Source organism: Xenopus laevis, chromosome 9_10L (assembly GCF_017654675.1).
Source record: "Xenopus laevis strain J_2021 chromosome 9_10L, Xenopus_laevis_v10.1, whole genome shotgun sequence".
NCBI lineage: Eukaryota > Metazoa > Chordata > Amphibia > Anura > Pipidae > Xenopus > Xenopus laevis.
Window position 1 is genome coordinate 118,920,328 of NC_054387.1, and position 27,913 is coordinate 118,948,240.

Consider the following 27,913-nt stretch of genomic DNA (forward strand, 5'->3'; position numbering starts at 1 on the left):
ATTACTTTATATGACCACAATGGTAAGTTAACTGTCATCCAGTACATTATGCTTCAACTTTGTTGAAAAGACAATGCCTCATTTTGATGGCACTCGATAAAGTTCCTTATCGATTAACGAATATTTGTAAATTAATCTTCAGTTATATTTACTGTACGCTTATAGAAAAGATGAGAAAATTGCCTGATGCAGCATTCAATATTAATCCTCTAGTGCCACCTTGTGACTGGATCACCTAAATGACATGCACCGAAAAAATAATAATTTTTGCATTAAAAGGAGAAAACGGCTGCTCTAAGCAGAAATATCAGAGCTGCACATGTCTCTGCACTAAAGAGTCTCATCAAAATTACCCTATAGGTTTGTTTTTTACCTATTGGATCAATAATCTTTACATACAGGACCCCAGTAAAACTTACAATTTAAGGTCACATTCACATTTCAGTCAATTAAAGGGATTGTTAACCTTTAAATGAAATTTTAGTATGATGTAGAGAGTGATATTCTGAGACCCGAAGAAAACACGAAAATTCCATATAGATAGTGCCCTGGTGAGACTCAAACTCATGACACCGACACTGCACTTTAAAGCAGTAATATTAACCACTTAGTCATCGTGCTACCCAGAACCGCAGTCCATCCTCAAGCCCTAGCCCTGGAGGTTTAAGCTGAAAACAGGAAGTCTGATAAAGAACTCCATGTATATACAATAGAAGGAAAGAAATGTGGTGTTGCTGAATAACCCCTTTAAGATAAGCAGTCTCTTGGGAGAAATGAGACTTACAGCTTAAAGGGCCATTCACCATCATCAGCAAAACTGAAATAACACATAAAACCTGACCCTAAAACCCCCAGAAATATGTTTAAACCTTCAATAGCCTGCCAAATTGGATGTGGTATTTAGGGGTGTGGCCATGAAAATGGGCTTAGTCAAAAATTTTCTGTGCTTTGTGCACCAAATCTTTATTGTCCCTCTTTCTATTTTCCAAATGTTGAGCAGTATGCAAATATCACGTAACTAAGGTTGGTGAATAATGGGCAAAAATTTTTTTTGCAGAATGGCCGGTGGTGGAGGCGGGAACAAAAGGGGTGGGCTGTGACGTAAAAGGGGGTGGGGCCACAACAAGCGATGGCCAGAAGGCAGAGAAAAGGTAAGTTTTGAACGGATTGGGGACGGGCCAAGGGCTTTTGTCAGGGGTATTACAAAGTTACCATCAGCTAACGGCTGTACATTTGTAATACCGGCCCTGGCATTGGCATGTAAAATACCAGCCTGGTGGCAACTTGGGTTGCCACCTTTTCAGCACATTTTTACTGGCCAGTGGTGGGGGCGGGAACAAAAGGGGGCAGGCTGTGATGCAAAAGGGGTAGAGCAGTGGGTCGTGACGCAAAAGGAAGCGGAGACGTGTCGCATGATGGCCAGAAGACGGAGAGAATGTAAGTTTCCAGTGGAGGGCCAAGGGCTTTTTTTAAGGGTATTACAAATTTTCCGGCAACTATATTGCCGGTAAATTTGTAATACTGGCTCCAGCCTTGGCAAGTGTTTTACTGTCTAGGCCGGAAAAAACACTGGCCGAGTGGCAACCCTACCTCTGGTGCTTCTCAACAGGCTGCAAGCCCCGTGTATGTTGCACACAGTTCCAAATGTTGAGAAAATATTACCCGGAGAGCACAGAACGTCTTTTAACATCATAGTGTATTTATTACAGGAATGTCAAACACTACGTGTTACGGCCCAATGGCCTTCAGGCTAGCATTCACCTGAGGAAGGCTATTGTGCACAAATATTTTCTCTACAAAAAAAATATTGCCTCTGGAGAGGGTCATTAAAGTAAACCTAAAAGTTTGGAATAAAAAACAAAAAATAGAGATTGTGTGTTATAATGAGTAATCTATCAAAATATTCTATCAAATTGGAACCTAGATTAATAATTTTCACATCAGCGCCATTTTGGGATGTCACTCACTAATCAAGACAGGAAGTCAATGAGACGTCTGCCCATGCATTGGCTGATATAACCTATAAAGTGCACACATAGCAACACCCTCCCTATATCAGTTTGTGTGAGAGCACAGAGCTTCATATGAACCACAGCAATGGGCTTTAGTACTTGTGTGATAACAACAGTGTCTCACTATGGGGTAATCCAACTACACACACTATACAGGAGGCAACGTTCATGGGTATAGTTCCCCTTTATTATAGAAAACAGTTAAAACCAGTCCCCATTGGCCCCACAGCTGTCAGACTCTGGCACAGTCACGTGCAACATGCTGGCGCGGCATTTCTGTGGGCGGGAAAGTCCGCCTCATCCCAACGCGAGGAATGCTGGGAGCGGCAGTGGCTCGCCCATTCATGGAACAGAACACGCGCACGCGCAGAATCAATGGAAAGCGAAGAGCAATCGAGTTGAGTCCTCCGGCCGCCAGACAGAACCCAGCTCACTCGTCCGTCAGCTTCCGGGAAGACGCGTCAGCGCAGTGACGTCTCCCTCTGCCTGTAACGTGGGCTGGCGGTGTGGCTGGAGAGGAGAGCTGTGGAACCGACAAGATCCAGCGCCTCCCCACAGAAACCCGCGTCCCGTTCCTCAGAGCAAGATCTCTCCTCTCTGTACGGCGCTTAGTTGCTGTTACTGCCTATCAGCAGCGTCCCCTGGACCGGCCCTGTCTGAACCCGGCTGTCACTCATCCCGGCCCATTAGCTTTATTGGTTCTACTTACACTTGTGTAGGACTCCACCCCCTTAGCCCTCAGTGTTTCACCTCACACACTTTATCCTTCCCAATGTACCTCTTGTCTCTCCTGCCACTCACTCCCTTGTCCTAAGCCCCTTCTTTTTCTCTGGTGACCCCTAATTTTCTGCACCTCTTACCTGTCTTGTATCCCAAACATTTACTCCTTTATTTTACCTTCATAAGCAAAGTCTCTCTCTTCTCCTGCCCCTCATTAACTCCCTAATCCCACCCTCTTTTCATTCCCTTATCAACTATATTTTCAAAGTTTGGCCTTTCTACACCCCCAAAACAAGCCTCCTGCTTCTCCTGACCTGCACAGTCTCCCAGTCTCCTTACACCTGTGCCCTAATTGCAAAAACTCCAAATAAGGTGATACCCATTTCCAAGTAAAGCAGTAGCTCTGGTTTTCATTAATATAAAAAGCCTTTATTTGGACATTCATAGGCCCAACGCGTTTCGTGCCTGTGTGGGCACTTTCTCATAGGCCGAGCCCTAATTGCCCTTCACTTTTCCGATTGGCCGCTTGTCCCACTCTATACACCCCCTCTTTTTTTTTTTTTTCTACCTTCCGCTAAGTATGGCCTCCAAGGCAGTGGACTCCGAGAGAAGTTGCGTTCTCTGCTGTCAATACCTGGACATTTATGCTGTGGGAAAATGCGATCACCCGGTCTGTTACCGCTGTTCGACGAAAATGAGGGTCCTGTGCGAGCAGAAGTACTGCGCTGTGTGCAGGGAGGAACTCGATAAGGTGAGTTTTTAGCTCGATAAAGGTCGAGTCTCTGGGTGGTGCTAAGTTGTTAGGCACCAACTGATTCTAGGAGAAGGAATGTTGTAACCACTGGGGGATGTGCCAAATATTACACCCCATAATGATTATAAGCACTTACCTTATACCCTGGGCTGGTGCTCCTGTAGCAGCAAACTGAACCACTTCATCTTTAAAAAATGTGCCTGTTGGTAGTACTGTTTGCTGGGTGCCATGCTGCTATCTTCTTCTGGACTTCTAGATATCTCCTGTCTGACTTGGACCGGGACATGCACAGTATAGAACTTTTTCTGAGATGCCTGTATAGCGCGTGTGCATTCCTAGATTTCAGGCAGGTGATACCTAGGACTAGAATCCTTAGTGAGGCACCTAACGACTTAGCGCCCCCCAGAGAGTTTACATTTTCTTTTTAATGAGCATAAACAACATTATTAAAATGCTGTTTATTTTTTTCTCAAGTCCGTTTTCCAACATGGTAGAGGTATGATTTTCCTGGGTGCATTTTTATCTCAACACACCTTGAAGTGCTATTGGTTCGTCAGATTGGGATATGCAGTTTCCTAACTTTTCACATGACATGCTTTCACATTGATGGGTGGGTCAGAAAAATCTTGATTTGCATCTAACCATAACCCACCGTTTTAAATCCTGCACCCTCCTGAGCCCAACTACCTGTGCTTTACCTGCCGGTGCCTCCAAGGACAGGAGACTTGGAATAAAGTTATGGGTGCAGTGCGTGGCCTAAAGTGCCAGGCCCAGGAACAGTGATGTTTGGATCGACCACCCAATAGAGTCAATGAGCTTTTTCCACCCACACCTTGTGGGTTTTGGGGTGGCAAGGAGTTTTTTCTTTTTTTTTAAAAAAAAAAAAACAACAAAAAGACATATTAAACTTTTAAATCACTAAGTCTTTATTAAGAAATAACTTACCGAAACTCCGCTTGTGCTCCTCTTAAGAAAGGCAACACAGCGACGATTCATCATGTGGTGCTCGATTTCTCCTCCCTGGCTATCTCCTATCAGGAAAGCAGGGAGGACAAATCGAGCGCCGCACGATGGATCGCTTTTTCTGAAGAGGAGCACCAGTGGAGTGGGTAAGTTATTTCTTAATAAAGACTTAGCGATTTAAAAGTTTAATATGTCTGTGGTTTTTTTTTCGTTCTACACAAACGTTTTTTTTAATTAAAAAAATTGATGTTACTGGTCCTTTAATCTTGCCCTAAAAAAGTTAATGATCATGTTTTTTTAAAGGAGACATATAGGATAAATGACCCCCCCCCCCCAAAAAAAATTGCAGGCTATATGGTGCTAGTTTTACTTTTGGCCAAAGATAAATATTATCTTTTAAAAAGGCCCCTTTATTGGAGCTCCCTATAGATCTGCTATGGTCCCTTCCGAGTTTCGAATGAAGAGTGGGTTTGTCCTGCCAGAAGCACAGTAGAAGGGGGACAGCCAATCACAGCCCTGCAGTCACACAAGCACAGACAGGCTTCAGTTCCCTATCAGGTCCTGCTAGCTGCTTATTGGTTCCTGTCCTACAGTGCAGTGAGCTGAGTGCTGCCGGCTCCCCTTACTCAGCCTAGGAAAGGAGGCAGTAGGAAGTGGAACAGATGGGCGGGACTAGTAGGGTTTTTGCAGACATTTTTAATAAAGTAACCAGAAACACTACTTTTTAAAGTACATTCCTTTTATATTTAAGAGTTTAATTCACTGGCACATTCTTCTTTTTTACATGACATGTCTCCTTTAATGTGTTCATGCCTGCATTCGGAGCTTGACAAAATTTTCTCCAAAAAGAGTGTTTTTCCTATGAGACGCCATATGAAACATATGCAGTTCTATCCGTTCATGTTGTACAGCACTACTGACGACTTTTTGTACACAGTCCTCTTCAGTGAGAAGAACAATGCAGCAATGACTTATGTTATCCTTGTAAAGACGTGTCACTCTGATCTAATCACTGAGGGACAAAGTTGCATATGTGGCTTCACCTTGCGTAACTTGTTGGCTTCTTTTGTGTTCTGACTCATTACGGGAGTCATTTGGTAGTAAAACATGTTACGTGTACTTTTGTTTTAGGTGGTGTTTTTGAAGCATTTTAAAATAGCAAAATGAACTAAGTAATCCATACTGGTTAATGGGATGCATTATCTTGCTTCCGAAACTATACCACCCCCAAATCCATGATCGGCAAACACATCCCTTGAACTTATTAGGCAATGGTTCTGCCCAAATGAGCAGTTGTGCCAAGACTGAAGTCGGCTGCAGGTTCCGAGGATAACGTTTTACTGTAAGTTTCCTTGCTCCTTTTAGCAAACAATCTTCTGTACTGTTGGGAAAGTTTATGGATGTCCTATTTTGTGGGGTAATTCAAAGTATTTTCAGATTTCCTTTCAGGAGAGGCCTACCTCTCACTGTTACCTTGCATCTAACAATAAAGGCAAATGTGTGTTGTGTTTTAAAGGGGACATAAAGGCAAAACAATTAATCCCAGTTTTACTTTCTTTAATGAAAAAAAAAAACAGTCTCCAATATATTTTAATTAAAGAATGTCTACCGTTTTTATAAGAAACCTGACTATGTGCAGTGACATTCTCCCTTCCTTTACTTGCTCTGACTGCTGTGGATATGAAATTGCTCTGCAAGGGAAACGATCATACTTATGAACAGCAGGGGGCAACCCCCGCCTTACTTCCCAGCCGTGCAGAACTCAAAGCAGCTTTGTTTGTTTCCCTGTAGAGCAGTCTGCTTCTGTGTAGAGATTCGTATTAGATTTTATTTTTGCCTTTACATCCCCTTTATTGTTCCCAACTCTAGTGGCAGGGACAAAGATCTTGGAGCCAGATTTACACAGATAAACTGGGATTCTATTTGTTTTTTTTTGTTTTGTTTTTTTGATGCAGCCACTGATTCTGCAGAGTTGGAGAAAGTTTGTGTTAGATTACATGACAACACAGGGCCCAGTGCAGTCTGTATATTCTGATTATTAATCAGACTTGCTCTATCAGCTTCTGGCAGATATTTAACTTGTGCTGTTTTGATAATTTAATGATCCCTAAACAGCCCAGACCACACTGAGCATGTGCATGGTCTTGGTCTTGCAGAGATGTTTAACAAAGTTACAAGATGGTGTGACCCCCTGTGTCCAACTTTGAAAGCATAAATCATTTGTTTGATTAGGCTCGTGGTGCAGTAAGTTTATGTTTAGTATACAAAATACAGCATTTCTAGCATTATTCTATTTTAGACTTTAGTTCCCCTTTAATTCACAACAATATTTGCAAGCATGTCGGTAAAGGTGGCCGCAGGCTGACTGGGCAAGCTTATCTTAATGGATACACAATTGAATTTTGTGAAAATATGTCGTATTGCACTGATCTGATCAGTTGTCCCACTGGTTGATTACAGAAGCAACTATACCCAACCCATGGCTTGTGAGCTACATGTTACTCACCAACCCCATGAATGTTGTGCCCTCAAAGTAGGTGCTTATTTTTGAATTCCTGGCTTGGAGGCAAGTTTAGGTTGCATAAAAAACAGGTGTACTGCCAAACACAGGCTGCCAGTTCACATAGGGGCTACCAAATGGCCAATCACAGCACTTATTTGGCACCTCCAGGAACTATGTTCCTGCTTGTGTTGCTCCCCAACTCTTTTATACCATTGAGCCACATTAAAATATAAAAAGGTTTGGGATCCCGCCATTGAATGTGTGCTTTTTGTTCAGCCCAACAACTACAACCACAAAGGCATAATAGGCTCTGGGTTGATGTAATCCAGCTGTATTGATTGTCATCTCATCAGATTGTTCAGTTTGGCCCAGCATTGTGCATAACTATTTAGTTCAATTTTACTCTAACAATGAGGATAATGCGGTCTATAAAGGAATTCCATGGCTCACCAGAGAAAAACACTAGGAGAATGATTAACTGCCTAATATGGAAGGCAATGGAATGTTTAACCGACTATTTTAAAAGCACGGACAGTGAAAAAGATTAGATTTGTTGGCAAACACAAGTAACGTGTGAAGGCCATCTATTTGTGTACATCTGTTTAGCAATTCGTTTTGAGTCAAACTGTTGGGCTTTAAATGGAGCGTCCATTTTGGCCTTAATCTCCTGTACAGTGGACAGTTCTAACTGACTCTTGAGAGCACCAGGTCATGTTTAGAGAAACTATGTTAAAGGAGAAGTACTCAAGCAGCTTTGATTGTTTCCCTGTAGAGCAGTCGGCGACTGTGTACAGATTCATATTGGATTTTATTTTTGCCTTTACATTCCCATTTAATGTTTCCAACTCCAGTGGCAGAATCTTTTGAAATCATCTCTTCATGCTCGTCCCAGTGCTCATGATGTTGTGCTTTAAATGGTGTGTCCGTTTCATGACCCCTTATTTTTATCATTGGCGACAATTGTCTTTTAATTATACAGGTCTAACATTGGCTGCTGAGAGCATTTTGACACCCCCTACTCCCATATATTTTTTTTTCTCATTTAAAGGGATTCTGTCATGATTTTTCTGGTTTACTTTTTATTTCTCAATTACACTGTTTACATTGCAAATAATTCACTCTGCCATTTAAAATGTTATTCTTGAACCAATAAATGTAATTTTTTTTTTAGCTGTAATATTGGCGTGGAGGCAGCCATCTCGGTGCATCGTGCCTGATCCTGAACTTTGAGCACTTCAGGATGGAACTGCTTTGAAACAGCTATTGTTTCTCCCTTTCCCGTTGTATTATACCATTATACAAGTCACATGACTTTAGGGCACCTGGAAAACAGACAATATGTCTAGCCCCATGCCAAATTTCAAAATTAAATATAAAAAAATTTGTTTGCTCTTTTAAAAAACGGATTTCAGTGCAGAATTCTGCTGGAGCAGCACTATTAACTGATGTGGTTAAAAAAAACAAAATCCTTTCACAATATCACTTTAAACTAACCCACAAGTATCTACAGGGCTTCGGTACTAGCAGGAGTAGAAGTTGTACAGGCAGTGCAGCAATATTTCACACAATTTTATACCCCACATAGGGGCATGCACTTTATTTGTATATAAGGCTTGGTCGTATTTTTGTACAGACATAGTTCTGCACAGCCCATCCTTCCAAGAAATAGTCTATTTAGAATTTTTTTGTTTGCCTCCATACATTTGTCATCTTCTAATACAGTTTTTTTTTTTCTTTAATGTTTTCTTTCCAGGTGGTTTTTGTGAATAAACCGGCTCCATTTACAAGCCTCCCCTTGCAGCAGATGCAATACGAGAAGAAACATGACATTTACTTTGAAGATGGAAAATTAATTGCACAGTTCAGGTAGTAGCATATTGCACATTACATGATTGACATTAGCAGCAGGGAAGCGAGGGCACCAAACATACTTTTTCAGGCAACGCAACAATGAGGGGCATTATTTATTTTGTCAAAGAATGGAAGAGCGGTGCCAAGTTGTTAGGCAATCCACAGTGATTCCTGTTGCTCACCTCTTATCCTGGAACTCCAGTGACGGAATGGTTCTCAGCATAAAGTACTCCAGGCAATTGTTGGTTTTTTTTAAAGGAGAAGTAAAGCTTAACTAAAGATGTAGGTTAGAAATGTTGTAAATTGTAATGCCCGAAGGCGCAGTTGAAGTAAGGACCAAAGAGGAAGCAACAAATCAGGTTCGCAGTACAGAAAAGGGTTTATCAAAGAATGGTCGTCAAACAGGCAGAATGGTCAAGACAGGCAGCACAGATTCAAAGTCGATAACAGGCAAAGGTTCAAAACACGGAAGATCAAGACAGAATATATCGCACCCAGGAACTATATGAAACAGACCTATAATTGGGCAAGGTCAGGAAGGAAATGAGGGTCTTTATAGTCCAGTCTATTGGCGCCAAAATTGACGCGCTTGCGTCAGACGCAGACGCCAGCGTCCCCACGCTGACGCCTTGACGCCGGCGCCCGATTCTGACGCCGGCGTCCGTTCCGTCGTCGGCGACCAATCACAGGGCGAGAAGGAGATGATGCAGGAGGATTGCGACCAGCCGGAACCATGTGCAGGGAAGAGGAATCGCCATTTTGGACGCCATCTTGAAGCAGGTCAGAAGATTCCATTACAGTACCCCCTTCCTTAGGGGGGGCCTCAGGACCACCGGGACCAGGACGAGAAGGAAACTGCCTATGAAACCTGCGAACAAGGATGGGGGCATGGACATCAGATTTTTTCACCCAAGAGCATTCCTCGGGACCGAAACCCTTCCATTCGACAAGATACTGGAGAGCGCCCCTGGAAAAACGAGAGTCCAGAATCCTGCTGACTTCAAATTCTAGATGGTCATCGATAACAACAGGAGCTGAGGAAGACACTGCAGGTTTAAGGAGAGACACATGAAAAGCATTGGGGATCCGCATCTCGGGAGGAAGAAGAAGACGAACTGCCACAGGGTTGATGACCTCGATGATGGGAAAGGGACCGATGAATTTGGGGCCAAGCTTGGGAGTGGGAATCTTGAGGCGAATATTCCGTGTAGACAACCAGACCTTGTCACCAGGAGCATAGGGTGGAGCGGCAATTCTTTTCCTGTCGGCAAACTTCTTCTGGGAGGACGAACTTTTTTCCAAATTAGCAGTGGTGGCCTGCCAGATGGCCAGCATATGAGCGGCTTGATCATTAGCAGCAGGAACGTTTGTGAGTAAGAGATCCTGAGGGAATGCCAATGGGTTTCGGCCATACACACAGAAGAAAGGAGATTTCTGGGAAGAAGAATGAAAAGAATTGTTATGAGCAAACTCCGCCCAGGGAAGAAGGTCCGACCAGTCGTCTTGACACAAGGATACATGGCAACGAAGAAATTGCTCCAAGGCCTGGTTAACACGTTCAGCGGAACCATTGGACTGAGGATGATAAGAAGAAGAAAATTGAAGAGAAATATTTAAAGCTTTACACAGTGACCTCCAAAACTTAGACACAAATTGGGGGCCACGATCGGACACAATTTCTGCAGGAAAGCCATGGAGGCGAAAAATATGTTTAATAAATAGTTCAGAAAGTTCTGGAGCGGAAGGCAGTTTGCGGAGAGGAGTGAAATGAGCCATCTTACTGAATCTGTCGATAACAACCCAAATGACAGTGTGGCCGGAGGAAATGGGCAAATCTACAATAAAGTCCATGGCGAGATGAGTCCAGGGTCGAGATGGGATGGGTAGTGGAAGAAGAAAACCCTTGGGAGGAGAATGTCCGGATTTAGACACAGCACACGTGGAACATGAGGAGACAAAATCTTTAACGTCCTTTCTTAAGGTTGGCCACCATACTAGACGAGACAAAAGCTCGGTCGTCTTCTGAATTCCAGGATGTCCAGCCTGTTTGGAACAATGAGACTGAGACAAAATAGTAAGACGAAATTCAGGAGGGACAAAAGCAACACCAAGAGGAGTTTCCGCAGGAGCAGAATCTTGAGCGGACAACAATTGGGAGGCACAGGAAGGGAACAAGGCAGCAATAATCTTGATAGAGGGTACAATAGGTTCAGGTTCCTTGGACACAGAATCTTCGGGAATAAAGCTTCTGGATAAGGCATCGGCCTTCCTGTTTCTGGAGCCAGGACGAAAAGTAATGACAAAATTAAAACGGGAAAAGAAAAGTGCCCACCTGGCTTGTCGGGGATTCAGACGTTTGAGGGTTTGGATGAACTCAAGATTTTTATGGTCGGTAAAAATCGTCACAGGAACCGAAGAACCCTCCAGTAAGTGTCTCCATTCCTCCAAGGCTAATTTGATGGCGAGTAGTTCCCGATTCCCCACATCATAGTTCTGTTCAGGGGCAGAAAATTTTTTAGAAAAGAACGCACAAGGATGAAGTTTACCGTCAGAGATGGATCTCTGTGATAAGACTGCACCAGCTCCGACATCAGAGGCGTCAACTTCCATGAAGAAGGGTTGTAGGGGATCCGGGTGCCGAAGAATTGGAGCGGAAGAAAAGGCCTCTTTGAGGGACTTGAAGGATTCCAGGGCTTGGGGAGACCAGTGTTGAGGTTTGCCCCCCTTACGAATCAGGGCCAGAATTGGAGAGAGTCTGGAAGAAAAATTTTTTATAAACTGTCTGTAATAATTGGCAAAGCCAACAAACCTCTGAATGGCTTTGACACTGGTAGGAAGAGGCCAGTCCAGGATTGCAGACACTTTGGCAGGATCCATCTTGAAACCTAGAGGAGAAATAATATAGCCAAGGAAAGAAATGGAAGAGACTTCAAAGGTGCATTTCTCCAATTTAGCAAAGAGACTGTTCTTCCTTAGTCTGGAGAGGACCTCACGTACATGGGCAGGATGTTCCGAAAGGTCTTTAGAAAAAACAAGAATGTCATCTAGATAAACGACCACACATAGACCCAACAAATCCCGAAAAATATCATTAACGAACTCCTGGAAGACCGCAGGAGCATTACAGAGACCAAAGGGCATGACCAAATACTCGTAATGTCCATCACGGGTATTAAAGGCGGTCTTCCACTCGTCCCCTTCACGGATCCGGATAAGATTGTATGCCCCCCGAAGATCCAGCTTTGTAAAGATATTGGCACCCCTAAGCTGATCGAACAGTTCAGAAATAAGAGGAAGAGGGTACCTGTTTTTAACTGTGATCTTGTTGAGTCCTCTGTAGTCGATGCAGGGCCGCAAACTACCATCCTTTTTCTCAACAAAGAAGAAACCTGCTCCAGCAGGGGAGGTGGAAGGACGGATGAATCCTCTCTGGAGATTCTCCTGGATGTATAACTTCATAGCAGAAGTTTCCGAAGGGGAGAGTGGGTAGGTGCGGCCCCTGGGGGGCATAGAGCCGGATAGAAGTTCCACAGGGCAATCGTAAGGCCGATGGGGAGGAAGAGTCTCAGCGGAACACTTGTTAAATACATCGGAAAATGCTTGGTACACAGAGGGAATAGAGGAATTAGAGGACACAGAAGAAACTTTGACAACCGGAACAGTGGGTAGGCAGTTTTGTAAACAAAAAGGACTCCATCTGGAAACTTGCAATGAGGACCAGTCAATGACTGGATTATGTACACGTAACCATGGCAGACCCAGGACAACCGGAGTGGAAGGGCAATCAATGAGGAGGAAGGATAGTCTCTCCAAATGCATGGTGCCCACCTTGAAGGAAAGTTCCTGAGTAGAATGCGAGATGAAGGCAGACGACAGGGGACGATCATCAATCGCCAGGACACGAAGAGGAACAGCCAAGGGTTGAAGAGGGATGGAATGGAGTCCTGCAAAGGTTCGGTCCATGAAGTTTCCTGCAGCACCGGAATCTAGAAAGGCTTGTGAAGAAAACTTTAGAGAGCCAAGCTGGATCTGTACCGGAAGAAGGAAACGTAGAGCAGAGGAATGGGGAGAATGACAAATCCCACCCAGGTAAGTCTCCCCATGCTTACCTAGGCTTTGGCGTTTCCCGGCTTCACTGGACACTCCTGGGCAAAGTGGGTTTTACCCCCACAGTAAAGGCATAGACCGGCCGCCCTTCTCCGGAGTTTCTCCTGTTCGGACAGACGGGCCCGCCCAATCTGCATGGGTTCTTCAGCCGGCAAGGAGGAAGAAGCAGAATCCATAGGAGCAGGAGGAAGCACTGGGGGAGCAGGATTGAAAAGCAGGGGTCTCTGGAAGCGGGGGGCCAAAGAAGGTTGGAACCGGGGGTACCTTTTTGTACGCTCTCGGTCGAGTTCGAGCTGGAACTCCCTCTGCCGGGTATCCACCTTCACCGCCAAGGCCACCAGATCCTCCCACCGAGAAGGAATTTCCCGGGAAACGAGGTCATTCTTAATGCGTATAGCCAAGCCGTTGTAAAAGGCCGCGTGGTAACCATCGTTATTCCAGGAGGTCTCTGCCACCAGAGTACGAAATTCAATGGCATACTCGGGGACTGAGCGAGTGCCTTGTTGAAGCTGGAACAGTCGAGCCGAGGCTGCAGTAGTACGACCTGGAGCATCAAACACCGTCCGGAGTTCTTGGAGAAAAGCCCCGGCGTTGTCGATCAGCGGGTCTCTCTTCTCCCAAAGGGGTGATGCCCATTCCAGAGCCTTCCCCTGCAGACGGGAGATGACATAACCAACCTTGGCTTGCTCGGAGACGAACTGGCCTGGCTGCAGAGTGAATTGAATTTCACATTGGTTAATAAAACCTCGACAAGCTTTTGGGTCTCCGCTGAAAAGAGGTGGAGCAGGAACACGAGGTTCAGACACCTGAAGAGGAGCAGGAATGGCAGGAACAGGCACAGCCGCAGGAGCCGCAGGAGACATGGCAGTCAATTTCTCCAGGATAACATCAATAGCCTGGCCAATTTGAGACTGCTGGGCTTCATAGGATTTCATGCGAGAAGCCAACCCCCGAATGGCCCCTCCGACATCGAGGGGTACTTGGGCCTCCTCCGAGGGGTCCATGGCCCAATTATACTGTAATGCCCGAAGGCGCAGTTGAAGTAAGGACCAAAGAGGAAGCAACAAATCAGGTTCGCAGTACAGAAAAGGGTTTATCAAAGAATGGTCGTCAAACAGGCAGAATGGTCAAGACAGGCAGCACAGATTCAAAGTCGATAACAGGCAAAGGTTCAAAACACGGAAGATCAAGACAGAATATATCGCACCCAGGAACTATATGAAACAGACCTATAATTGGGCAAGGTCAGGAAGGAAATGAGGGTCTTTATAGTCCAGTCTATTGGCGCCAAAATTGACGCGCTTGCGTCAGACGCAGACGCCAGCGTCCCCACGCTGACGCCTTGACGCCGGCGCCCGATTCTGACGCCGGCGTCCGTTCCGTCGTCGGCGACCAATCACAGGGCGAGAAGGAGATGATGCAGGAGGATTGCGACCAGCCGGAACCATGTGCAGGGAAGAGGAATCGCCATTTTGGACGCCATCTTGGAGCAGGTCAGAAGATTCCATTACATAAATTATGTTTTGGACTTCTGTACCAGCCCAAGGCAACCACAACCCTTTAGCAGTAAAGATCTGTGACTCTGAAGGTGCCCCAGTAGCCCCCCATCTTCTTTTCTGCTGATTAACTTTGACAGCAGCACAGAGCATGTACTTACTGAGCTTAGGGACTGACTCACAATACATTGCACACATAGAATAGAAATGTCACAATATAAGGCTGATTAGTAATTAATACAGATAATTACTACATGGCAGCACAGAAACCAGTGCAATTAGCATCAGAATTTAATAATCAGCCCTGTAGTATCAGTTTATTTTACAGACCAACCTTATTTTCTGCTGGATAATTTGTGACAACCCCTAAGCTTAGCTTCTCAACAGCTGCTCAGAGCCCACTGAGCATGTGAGTGTCACAGACACTTTCCAAGATGGTGACCCCCTGTGACAAGTTTGAAGTCCTGGATCATTGCTGCTATTGACAAGATGAAACTTTAGGCTGGTGCAATAAGTTCACTATATAAAATATGGCATTTTTAGCTATATTCATTCTTCGGGTTTGTTCTCCTTTAAGTCTACTAAAAAAATAGGCTTGTTTTGCCTCCAATAAGGATTAATTATATTTTAGTTGGGATCAAGTACAAGCTACTGTTTTACTATTAAAAAGGAAACTTTTTAAATTTTCAGTTGTTTAAATGGAGTCTATGGGAGATGGCATTCCATCAATTCTGCGCTTTCTGGATAACCGATTCTATAGCTGTATATTAAAAAAAAAAAAAAAAAAAAAAAAACAATTTCTTAATTTTTTTTACCTCCTAAACATAAACATAAATGACATAGCTCATTTACAGAACCATCCGTCTTTGTTTGTGCTAATGCAAATCAATGAAGCTGCTTAGCTTGGATAAATCTGAAAATTCTTAGAGTATAACTATGGCAACAGCAACCCCAGAGGCCACAAACGATGCCGTTGCCATTCTTCGCAAGCTGTGTTGCCTTTGCTTTCCAGCATTCTAAATAAGGAGGAGTTTATTGTGTTGCCAGGAATGCATTAGTCCTGTTCCTTCATCAACAACTGTTTTCATTAGACTGCTAGTTGGCATGTAGCTATGCCCAATGTCCTGCCGCTCCTTGTATGATGAGAACATAACCTACTGAACGTTAGTTGACACGTTTGAAGTGCAGCATCATGTATGTTATGTAAAGGGGAACTATCACAAAAATGACAATTTAATATAAGCTTTAACAGGAACTATCGTGAAAATTAAAACTTAATACAAGCTTCCTCATACTGAAATAAGAAACATTATAAATATAATAAATTAAAAATTATGCAGAGTTTCTGAAATAATAAAGTTAATATTCACTTTACCTCTCTCAGCATCTGTTTCTCTTCATTCTGTCTTCATGCAGTTGGGTGTCAGAATAATGATCCAATATATCTTATAGGGGGGCTTCCTTTCCTAGCAGATGTATTAAAGCTCATTCAAATAACGGATTCCAGTACAAACAAAATCTAACAAAATAACGTCCTTTTGCACATATTCTACATGTAGAGAGACATGATGTCTGGTGATTTTAATAGAGTGAGCTCTAATACATCTTCTAGGCAAAAGGAGCCACCCCTATAATATATATTGGATCTAACTTCCCAACTGCTGCATGAAGAGAGAATAAAGAGAAACAGATGCTGAGAGAGGATTAGTGAAGATAAACTTGATTATTTCAGAAACAATGCAGAATATTTAATTGATTGTATTTAGAAAGCTTCTTATGCTGAAGCTGATATTAAGGGAGAACTATCGCAAAAAATAAAATTTAATATAAGCTTCAGCATACTGAAATAAGAAGTTTTCTAAATATAATCAATTATAATATCTTTACTGTTTCTGAAATAATCGCGTTTATCTTCACTATCCCTCTCTCAGCATTTGTTTCATTCTGTCTTCATGCAGCAGTTGGGTATCAAATAATCATTTAGACAGTTAGATCCAATATATCTTATAGGGAGGCTCCTTTTGCCTAGAAAATGTATTAGAGCTCACTATCAAAATCAGCAGAAATTCTGTCTCTACATGCAGAATTTTTGCAAAAGGCAGTTATTTTGTTAGATTTTGTTTGTACTTGAATCAGTTATTTCAATGAGCTCTAATGCATCTGCTAGGAAAGGGAGCCCCCCCATAATATATATTGGATCATTCATCTGATACCCAACGAAATGTATCATTAAAATCAAATTTTTTAAAGTCGGGTGAATATAATTGACCCGAGAACTTGAATGAATTTGATTTGAATTGAAAAAACTTGATACTCTCATGTCAGGAAGGCTGCAAACCACTCCAGATTGATCCATGGACATCTCCCATTGACTTAAACAGCAATTCAGCAGGTTTTAGGTGGCGAATAGTCAATTAGAGTTTTTAAAGGGCCACTCTATGATAAAACTCGATAATCGAATTAGAATTTTTGGAAAACTTGAATCGAATTTGAATAACTCCCTAGTCGAATTTGACAGTTTTGTCCATAAAAAAAAAAATCTAAATTTGAATTTCGAATTTTTTTAATTCGACCCTTGAAAAATCTGCCCCTAAATGTTCATTTTTGCGATCGTTTTCCTTTAAGAAACCAGTCCTGTAAGGACGAAATGCACCATGTATATTTAGCTTCTGTTCTATCTTGCCGTAATTCCGTGGGTCTCACCACTTGTGTTCTTTCTTTAGGAAGTTGCTGCAGCATGAATGCACCCTGTGCCCTTCCATGCGACCATTTCATGCATTTGCTGAGCTGGAGCAGCACATGCGGAAACACCATGAACTGTTCTGCTGTAAACTTTGTGTCCGACACCTAAAGGTGAGCTCCATGGCTTGCTCTTTTTATATAAGTGCAGTCTGAGAGAACATTTGAAGTAAATGCTTTTTGGCAGTTTCCAGCATGCTGCTGGGTGTAGCCATTAGATTATTACTCACCTACATCACTATGTTTTTGCACTACTTTCAGAACTTTACATATGAACGAACTTGGTATGCACGCAGGGACCTGGCACGGCATCGCATTCGCGGCGATCCTGAAGATACATCCCATCGCGGACACCCGCTGTGCAAGTTCTGTGACGAGCGCTACCTTGACAACGACGAGCTGCTCAAACATCTGCGGCGGGACCATTATTTTTGTCATTTCTGTGATTCCGAAGGTGCCCAGGAATATTACAGGTTTGTGATAAATAATAAACTTGTCTGTGCAGTATTGGGGGGGGGGATTCGATCCAGAGTTTATGTAGCCCATTAGCACAATAAGCGGTTAATTACTGCACAACCTACTTCATGCACAGTCTTTACATGGTTAATGAGTGGCAATGATGTGTTAATTACAGGCACTGTTTTAAAATGTATCTGTGGGGATTGGGGCAAGTTTTGAAAGGCCTAGTATGGGTCTTGAAATGTACACTCAGTGGGTGCAAACAATATATAGAATTAAATAGAAGCAAACATACCAATAGGAGAATTTTTAATTTGTGTTCATACTAGTGATGCACCGAATCCACTATTTTGGATTTGGCCGAACCCCTGAAAGATTCTGCCGAATACCGAACCGAATCTGAATCCTAATTTGCATATGCAAGTTAGGGGTGGGAAGGGGAAAACCTTTTTTACTTCCTTGTTTTGTGCCACAAAGGCACACTATTTCCCTCCCCGTCCCTAATTTGCATATGCAAATTAGGATTCGGTTCGGCCTGGCAGAAGGATTCGGCTGAAAACTGAATCCTGCTGATAAAGGCTAAATCCCAACCGAATCCTGGATTCAGTGCATCCCTAGTTTATACTTTTTGTTTACTCTAAATAAAAACAAAAACTTAGGCAGTGCCATGAGGGATAATGGCACAGATTTGTCATATTTTACTTGATTTATTTCCAGATTAAATTCTATTTCTGACGTTATAAATCGCAACTTTACTTTTCCTAGCTCTTAAAGGGGTTGTTCACCTTTAAATTAACTTTTATTATGATGTAAAGAGTGATATTCTGAGACAATTTGCAATTGGTTTTCATTTTTTATTTGTGAGTTTTTGAGTTATTTAGCTTTTTATTCAGCAGCTCTCCAATTTGCAGTTTTAGGATTCTGGTTTCTAGGGTCCAAATTGCCCTAGCAATAGTGATGTGCCGGTCGGGCTTTTCCCGCACCCGCCTGCGACCTGCCCTCCCACCACCCGCGCATGCCCGAGCCCATCTTCCACCACCAATTGCACTGGTGATGATGTCACAAATGGTGCGGGGCGAGAGGCGCTCGTCTATAAAAACTCAACCCGGAAGCCGGCATTTGGAAGGTCACCACCCGGAAAGGAGCGTGCAAGGTCAGCCTGAACCCGCGGGTATCGGGTCGGCCCGCACTTCACTACCTAGCAACCATGCATCAAATTGAATATGAGACAGGAGTATGAATAGGAGAGGGTCTGAATAGAAAGAATAATAAAAAGTAACAATACATTTGTAGCCTTACAGAGCATTTGTTTTTAGATTGGGTCAGTGGTCCCCATTTGAATGCTGGAAACAGTCAGAAGAAGGCAAATATTCCAAAAAATATAAATAATGAAAACCAATTGAAAAAGGGGCTTAGAATTGGCCATTCTATAACATACTAAAAGTTAACTTCAAGATGAACCACCCCTTTAAGAAAGCGGATATGCCTGTTTGGAAATAGGCGTTGTGTTCTACACATGAAGGAGCTCTGTTTTGGCTCTGTATGACTTAAAGTTTCAAGCTACGCTATCCGGTTCCATCGCCTCCTTTCTTCTTGCGTAGCACTCAGGAGTAGTGTGGAAATGCTAAAGAAAAACTTTATAAAACTATACCTATGTTCCGTTCTACCCAAGTGACCTTGTGACTGAATCATGAGTGATCATCCTGTACTAAGCGTAGTTCTGCTGGAATAGTTATTGACGCTTAAAATGGGATTTCCAGCTTTAATTTTATTGTGATTTTAAAACCCATCAGATGATTGGTGAATAATCGTAAAAATGAATACCATGTCTCCTGCAGTGAATACTCCTTCCTAAGAGAGCATTTCCGCCAGAGTCACTTTCTGTGTGAAGAGGGCCAGTGCAACACGGAGCAGTTTACTCACGCTTTCCCTACTGAAATAGACTATAAAGCCCACAAGACTGCTTGTCATAGCAAGAACCGGGCCGAAGCCAGGCAGAACAGGCAAATTGATATCCAGTTTAGCTATGCACCCCGGCACAACCGCAGAGCAGAAGGTACTTCAGGTATGTATCCTTTTTGGGTCTGGGTAGGCAATATATGAAGCTGCTTGATGGAGTAGCCTGTTCCTCTCCTTCAAACCGTCACCACAGCTTTCTTAAATTGTCTTACACTATACGTTAAGGGATGAGTAAACCTTAAAAATAAGTGAATATAAAATTAATGAGGGTGCTATTCTAAGCACTTTTGCAGTGTACATTCATTATTAATGATAGGCGAAAACATTTGCCTTAGTTAAATTCACCGCGAATTTCCAAGTTTCAACGCGGGCAAACCACAGCAAAAATTTGTTCGGCCCCAAATTTTGACGCAGAAAGCGTGTCAAAAAAAGAATGCACGACAAACACAGCAGCCAATAAGATGTGAACCCTTCCACTGTCTATATAAGGAGGTACAGGTGGCAATTACTGCGTTTTTGGTTGAGGTTAGAGAGAGCAGGAGATAGAGATTTGTGTTTTATTTAGCTAGAGGAGTTTGTGTAGTTAGCTTTTTTCTTTTTTTTTTCAGTGCAAGTAGAAGTTGTGAATTTCAGTTTACTGTTTTCCCTCTTCTGCTTGACTGCTCACCACCCAATAGCCCTTGTTATGTCTCTGTCTGTCTGTGTGAGAGGAAGAGGCCGTGGTGCTGGCCGTGGGCATGCTGCCCCACAACAGCCAAACCTACGTGCCATGCCCAGTCTGGGTGCAGCAGCTACAATTACAACAGCAGCAACAACAGCAGCAGAAAGTAGCACAGCAGCAGGTGGCATTGGGTCGCAGTTGGGCAACTGGCACATGTAGATTTTTTTTGGCAACTGCTTAGCGACCTATATGCAGGCAGAGGCAATGGTAGACCGGCTGACCCAGGCTACCTCATCCTGCAGCAGGCACCAGTGAGTGGCAGTAGATGGCGTCACCTGCCAGCTCAGTGCTGGGGGGACACCCCACACCCCTTATTGTTTGATCCTGAGGTGGACTTGGGCCCAGACACCCAGGATCTTTTTGATTATCAGGCAGGAATGGGGGGGTATTTTTATGTCTGATGAGGAGGTAGTAGTACAGCCCACATCAGTAGGAGATATTAGGCAGGGTCCCCTAATGGCAGAGCAGCAGGCTGCTGTTGTGGGGTCAGACACCAGCATGCTGGATGTGGGTGTTGATGCCATATATATGATGCAGGGTCTGGTCTGGATGAGGATGATGACAGGGACAGACCCTGGGAGCCAGCTCAGGATGATAGCAGCAGTTCAGGGGGGGAACTGTGTGGTCGATGAGGATGATGATGAAGAGCCGGCCCACAGAGGGAGAAAACCCCACCAACCTCTGCTAGGGGGTCAGGCAACAGGGCAGCACTGCACCTGGCTCCACAGCAGGCAAGGCGATGGCCCGCACTTCAGCAGTGTGGGCCTTTTTCACCTTCCGTCTGAGGACCAGTGGTAGCCGTGTGCCAGCTCTGCCGACAGAAAGTTTGAAGTGGGCAGAAAGGGTCAAATATGGGAACTTCGTCTTTAAGTTCCCGTATGGAAAGTCATCACAGGATGACGTGGGAGCAGCACCAAAGTGCCAGGGCACCGGAGGCAGTGGTCCTTCTGGCCCACCTCCTCCCATTCTTCAGGAAAGTGGTGCTAGCTCCCCATTCCCTGTAGTAAGGGGAGAGGATTCTGAGGCTCTTAGTTGGAGGCAGCCACTGTGTAGCTCTGCCTCTTCTGCAGCCCTCACTGCCTCCTCCTCCTCACTGCAATCATCAGTGCGGCCCCTATCCCGCCAGGTTTCCCTCACCCAGTTCCTTGGCCGCAAGGAGGCTCGATGAATGCCTGGCAAAGCTTCTGGCAGTATATGTGCTGCCCTATCAGCTAGTTGAAGCAGCCCCCTTCCAACAGCTGATGGCTTGCGCTGCCCCTAACTGGCGGATCCCCAGCCTCCATTTTTTCGCCAGGAAGGCCTTCCCTGCCCTCCACCAGCAGGCGGCGGAAAATGTCTCTGGATCATGCTGTTGGTGGCAGGGTGCACTGCACCACCGACTAGCAGGCATGGGCAGGGAAGGTACATCTTCTATACTGCCCACAAGTTCACCCTCATTAGTGCTGAGGAGGGTGCAAGCATGGGCACTCCCCTCAGGCTAGAGGTGCCTCCGATGCACTGGAACTCCACCCTGCACATGTAGCTTCTTGTAGAGCAGCGCTGGGTGGTCAACAATTACCTGCTGGAGCACAGTGCCAGGGGTTCTCAGGGGGCAGATTTGGGGTACTTCAGAGCAGTGGCAGCAGATGAGGCAGCTCTGCTGAGTACTTGCCCCCTTTGAGCAGGCCACATGCTTTAACAGGGACAATATGTGTATTAGCGATGTTATACCCCTGGTTTTCCTCCTCAAGTGCACGTTGGACGGCCTGCTAGAAGAGGGCGATGTACCTGAGGAGGAGGAGAACAGGCCCGGTAGGCAGGCAGAAGCAGCTGGGAGGCAGGAGGAGGAAGTTCTGCTTGATGAGGGAACGGAGGACTGGGTTCCTGCACAGCATGGGGAGCAGGGCACACGCCACCCAACCACCCCAGCTATTGTCTGTGGCTGGGAGGTCACAGAGCAGGTGGAGGAGGTAGCTGACATGCTGCATCTGGAGGGCAGTGAAGAAGAGGTTGGTCGGGGGCACCTCTTCTACATGTCTACCCATATGCAAAGTTGCCTCTGAAGCGATACCTGGATCTGTTTAATCAAAGACCGTGTTGATTACTGGGTAGCCACTTTGCTTAACCCACGGTACAAGGGAAAGGTGGGGAAGTTCCTTGTACCCAGCCAGAGAGAGAGGAGGGTGGGTCAATTGAAGAGGGCTCTGGGCTCAAAACTGGTGGAGGCCTTCACCCAGGCTGAAAGTTCTGAGGCCTGCACTACTCCACACAACCAGCAGAGACGGGGGGCTTGCAGCAGCAAAGGTGGAGATCTCATGGGTGTGTGGAAGAATTGTTTCTAGCCTTATAAGGCAGCAGCAGGCCTAGTCAGCACCCAAAGTCACCACCAACAGCAGCTGGAGCATATGCTGGCTGACTACATGGGGTCGGTCGGTGTGCAGGACACCATGCCTGAGCTCCTAAAAATAAGGCTAATAATAATTTTACTTCTAATACTGCCGCGTTGTTTGGCAAATTTCTTCTGGTTGAGGCCTACCTCTTCTAATTCTAATAATGTTACTTATAATAGTCGTCAAGTGGATTTTATTGTCATTTTAGCCATATACAGTAAATAAAGTACATAGTAGAAACGAAATGACGTTCCTCCAGAATGTGCTATACAACAACCCTAGAGTTGAGGGAGGGAGTTGAGATACCTGATGGCTTGTGGAAATACTGTTTCGCATTCTGGAAGTCAGCGCTCGAATACTGCAGTATCTCTTACAGGATGGTAAGAGGGTAAAGAGATCATGTGCAGGGTGGGTGCTATCCCTGACAATGCTGGTAGCCTTCTGGAGACATCGGGTGTGGTAAATATCCATAATGGCAGAAAGCGAGACCCCAATGATCTTTTCCGCTGTCCTCACCACCCGCTGCAGGATCTTGCGATCTGATACAGAGCAGTTTCCATACCAGGTAGTGATGCAGCTGCATAAAATGCTTTCAATAGACCCTCTGTAGAAGATAGTGAGAATGGGTGGTGGAAGGTGGGCTTTTTTCAGCTTTCGCAGAAAGTAGAATGAATATACTGCCGAATGTATGGCATATGTAGTCTCACGATTACTAAAATTAAAAAAAATCATACTCAATAGCTAATTCATCATACTCTGCGCCCGGTTGTCACGTGCGTCATGCATGCGTCAAAAATGGGCGTCACCAGTATAAATACCCAATGCCCTGCCCTTACACTTGTAGGAGTGGAAAGGTGGCAGGTCCAGGTATGATGAGCCAAGACCAACTGGAATACCTAATCCGCCACCTCTACAGGGAGGTATACGACAATATTCCCCCTGGGACCGCCGGGATACAGTCCCTGCAGTGTCACATCATGAAGAGGCTGAGGAGCAAGCTCAGGAGCAAGTATGACATCCGTTTGAGGGTGAGTGCCGTTCAGAGGATCTGGAGCGATCTAAAGCAGCGGCACGCAGACCTCGTTAATCAACCAAGAGTTGAAGTAGAAGGTAGATTTATTTAAACAGAATAAATAGATTTCTCTTCTGAACTACAATAAAGCCACTTGATTCCTATTTATTTTGCTATTTTTGAGCAAAAGTGTGTTTAGGTGAATAGCGTAACATCAGTAACAGTTAACTGTCCTACAACTGCAGAGAACAAGTAAATCAAATGGAGATTATCTGCTGCAAATTTTAGGATGGCTATAGACGCAAAGATCCGATCGTTTGAATCCTCGAATGATTGGATTTCCCCATTTCCAGACCTGCCACTAACCTTTCAGATCAAATAAAGTAGTATAAGAACAGATCAGCCGATGTTCTGCCCCTGACAGCAATCGTACAAAAGTTATGTCCGACAAAAGCTGGTGACAGTCTCCCACTGAAAATTGTCTGATACACGCAGAGATATTATCGACATTCGACAGAAATCTTTTAACCTGGCCGATCAACCAAAGGACCAATCTCCATGGGATGAAAAATGTCGGGACTCTCCACACACGGTCTGAAAATAGTACTAATCGAGGATTTGTACGATCGGATCTTTGCGTCTATGGCCAGCTTTAATGGTGTTGCGCGCCCCCGTACCTGCCAATGCCATCCTTACAGATGTTTAATTTTCCTATAGTTACATGACACACCTCATCCTGTATCATTCATACTGTACAAATGCAATTGCTGTATTACTCAAACTGAAATTCATTCATTGCCAGCTGAATGTATCCAGGATAATCCCGCTGCAGAAGCCGACGATGCGGCAGCACCTGACCAGGCAGTAACAGCGGCAGCACCACTACCTGACCAGACAGCACCTCCACCTGACCAGGCACTCAGTGATGTGGGTACTCAGACTGCTAATGCTTTTTATGATCACACTGAGCTGCTAATCACACTGGTCCACCAGGTGAATGCCATGAGGCAGGAGCTTCAGGAGGTCAGAGACCTTGTCCACTCTCTCCAAAGGGACAACACTCCTCCTCGTCCACTGTAGCTTATCTGCTGCTGAAACCATATTTAGCACGGTTGTGCTATTTTTTGTTGTAATAAAAAAAGTTATTTATATGTCTATATTTGGAGTTTATTTTCATGTAACTACTACTCAGATGGTACTTGACCAGAGGTAATGTCAAAAATCACAGACATTTTTAAGCAACTGGCAAAATGGGAGCCCTTTTTTTCTTTTGAAAAGATAGGACTAGGAGTCCTCCAATAATGTAGGGCATGTGTGTAGCAGTATACTAAGTGAAACAGGGGTGTGAATTGTTCTTCCCATTGACTCTAATGCAATTCAGCACATTTTGACACAAAGTCAAACATGCCATATTCATTTATCATCCCAGTCTACAAAGCTTGAAAGTAAGGGAAAATGTATTTATTGGTAGCCCCAAAGCTGAAAAAAAGTGACACAAACAAAACACCCATAGAAAAAGGGTTTCATCAAATTGCATTGCGCGCCAAAACACAGATGCACATTCACGTCAAAATAATTTTGATGCGCGCCGAAAATCGCAGGACGCGTCATCACTGTTCATTATTATTATTTTTTTAATTTGAAGATATTAAAGGATACATGCACTGTTAATATGAATGTATTTTGTTACAACAGTGACACCTGCTGGTCATTTTCCAACCTGTCTGACCACAAAGTGGTCAAGGAAGTTGTCAGGAGAAAGAAATAGGCTGATATTCTGCTTAGGAAAAAAATTTGAAATCTTTCTCAAATCTTTCCTAAGCAGCAGAACATCAGAGCAGCCTCTTTCTTTCCCCTGACAACGTCCTTGACACTTGGTGGTCAGACTGGTTGGAAAATGACCAGCAGGTGGTGCTGTTGAAACAAAACTAAAATTAACAGTACATGTATCCTTTAATATCTTGGAATTAAAAAAAAAAATTATGAATTTACACTGCAAGTGCTTGGAATGTTGCCCTCATTCATTTTACATTCACTTATTTTTAAGGTTGACTTATCCTTTAAGATTGTAAAACTGTGATGGGGGTAGAAATGGTGCTCTGACAATGGGTGGGTTCATGAAATATAATGGTTTGGGGGTCATTTTCTGAAATGTACACCAGATTATCTATTTTTTTGTAACATATTTTTATTAAATGATTTTTCAGATATATAATCATTTAAAACAAAATTGCAAAGAAAAAGTTAAAAGTAAAATCAAAAAAATAAAACGAACAAATGGAAGGGGACTGGATAAGAATAAAACATTCTCAATTTAATCCAGACAATTACAAAGTGTATTTTGCAGGATAATCCTGCGTTTGTGTTATTGCCAGAAAGCATTCAAGTTTTAGTTCATAAGAAGATTATAGGCATAAAGGTATTTACAAGTATACTCTTTAATGAGAATGAAGTTAACAATAATTGCTTTATATTCCCAAAATAACAGAAATGTGGGTTAGTTGGTGGTTATTTTTATTTACTCTTTATATAGTTGTCATAGTTAGAGCCAAATTGGGTAAAAGAAAAATAAATAAATAAAATATATCGGTCTGATAATAGATCAGATGATCTCATTTTTATCCAAAGACTTGCCCTTTAAGTGTAAAGGTACAGAGAGATGTCACTTCTGTAAGTGATGCTGCTGCAAGCGTGAACTTTCTACATCTGCACTTGTCCGTGGAGTACGGCAAGTATTGGTTTATTGTACAAATCAATGCGGAATTCTTTCAGGGATCGTTGGAGGTGAGGACTATGAAGAGGTGGACAGATATTACAGACAGGCCAGATCTGCAAGAGGGGCAGCTGGTGCAGATCATCAGCAGAACAAACGCGGAAGCTGGCGATATAAAAGGTAACAATATAATGGTCTTCCCTAAAAGGGGAACTATCGAGAAAATGAAGATTTAATATAAGCTTCAGCATACTGGAATAAGAAACTTTCTAAATATAATCAAATAAAAATTCTGTACCGTTTCTGAAATAATCAAGTTTATCTTCACTATTCCTATCTTGGAATCTGTTTCCCTTCATTCTCTCTTCATGCAGCAGTTGGGTGTCAGATAATCATTGACAGTTAGATCCAATATATCTTATAGGGGGGCTCCTTTTGCCTAGATGATGTATTAGGGTCAGTCCACATGAGCAGATTCAAGGAGGTTAGTCGCCCCAGCGACAGACAAATCGCCTCTTCTTCCGGGCCGACAATCTCCACAAACTGCCTGCCCTTCCGCCGGCTAAAATGAAAATCACCTGTGGCAATGAGCACGCGGCGCTTAGTTTTCCGAAGTCGCCCAAAGTTGCCTCACGAGGAATCTTCGGAAACGAAGCGCCGGTGTGAATTTCCGCAGGTGCTTTTCATTTTAGCCGGCAGGGGGAAGGCAGTTCGGGGAGAGATTCGCCCCGAAGAAAAGGCGATTTGTCGCTGGGGCGACTAATCTCCCCAAATCTGCTCGTGTGGACTGACCCTCTCTACATGCAGGATTGGTGCAAAAGTCACTTATTTCTCCATTGTCAACTTGGGGGACACAGGAACAGTGGGGTATAGCTGGCACCACTCGGAAGCAGGACACAATAATTGAAATAAACTAGTCCCTCTAGGACTATACCCCCCTCTGCAGGCAGAGCTAGCCCAGTTTTTTTGTGTCCTCAGAAGGTTAGGACAACCTCAGAGCTCCTGTCACAGGAGTTGATTTTATTATTTTTATTTTATTTATTATTACAATCCGATATTGAAGTGGGGCGGGACATCTACACGGGTACAAACTGCACTGGGGACGCTCCTACAAGGGGGAAGAATGTTAGGTAAATTCGGCACCTTTTCTCCCGCTGCGCACCCGGGCGACATCTTCCTTTGCTTGAAGTGCAACCCGGAAGTGTGCGCTAAGAGCACAGTCCGGAAGTGAGTGCTACGCGCCTTCCGGGGTGCCTTCTCTCGCACGGCAATTATCCGGAAGTGCGCACAGACACCATTCGCGCCAAGTTTTCTCACACAGGGGCCCCTAACTGCTTCCGATAATTTATAAGCAGTCTCCCCCAGCAGCACAATAGCACAGCCTCCTCATTAGGGACTGCTGCCTACAGACTCGGGCAGAGGTCTTGACAAAGGGGGTTTAGCTGCTGCCACTATTAGCAGGCATACCACCCCTTTGGGTCCTATAGGGAATCCTGCTATTCCACCAAAGCATAGTACGGGGCTCAACAGTACCT

The 27,913-nt window shown here is 44.1% G+C and overlaps 1 protein-coding gene across 1 annotated transcript; it reads left to right on the top strand.

Annotated features, from left to right (window-relative positions):
* Positions 1 to 3,100: 3,100 nt before the first annotated feature.
* On the top strand, positions 3,101 to 24,820 carry znf598.L (zinc finger protein 598 L homeolog). The gene is given in 6 exon segments (NM_001096450.1): positions 3,101 to 3,483; positions 8,706 to 8,818; positions 17,130 to 17,259; positions 17,407 to 17,618; positions 19,443 to 19,669; positions 24,468 to 24,820. Coding segments are annotated over 6 exon segments (1,131 nt in total). The 5' UTR covers positions 3,101 to 3,312; the 3' UTR covers positions 24,746 to 24,820.
* Positions 24,821 to 27,913: the final 3,093 nt, after the last annotated feature.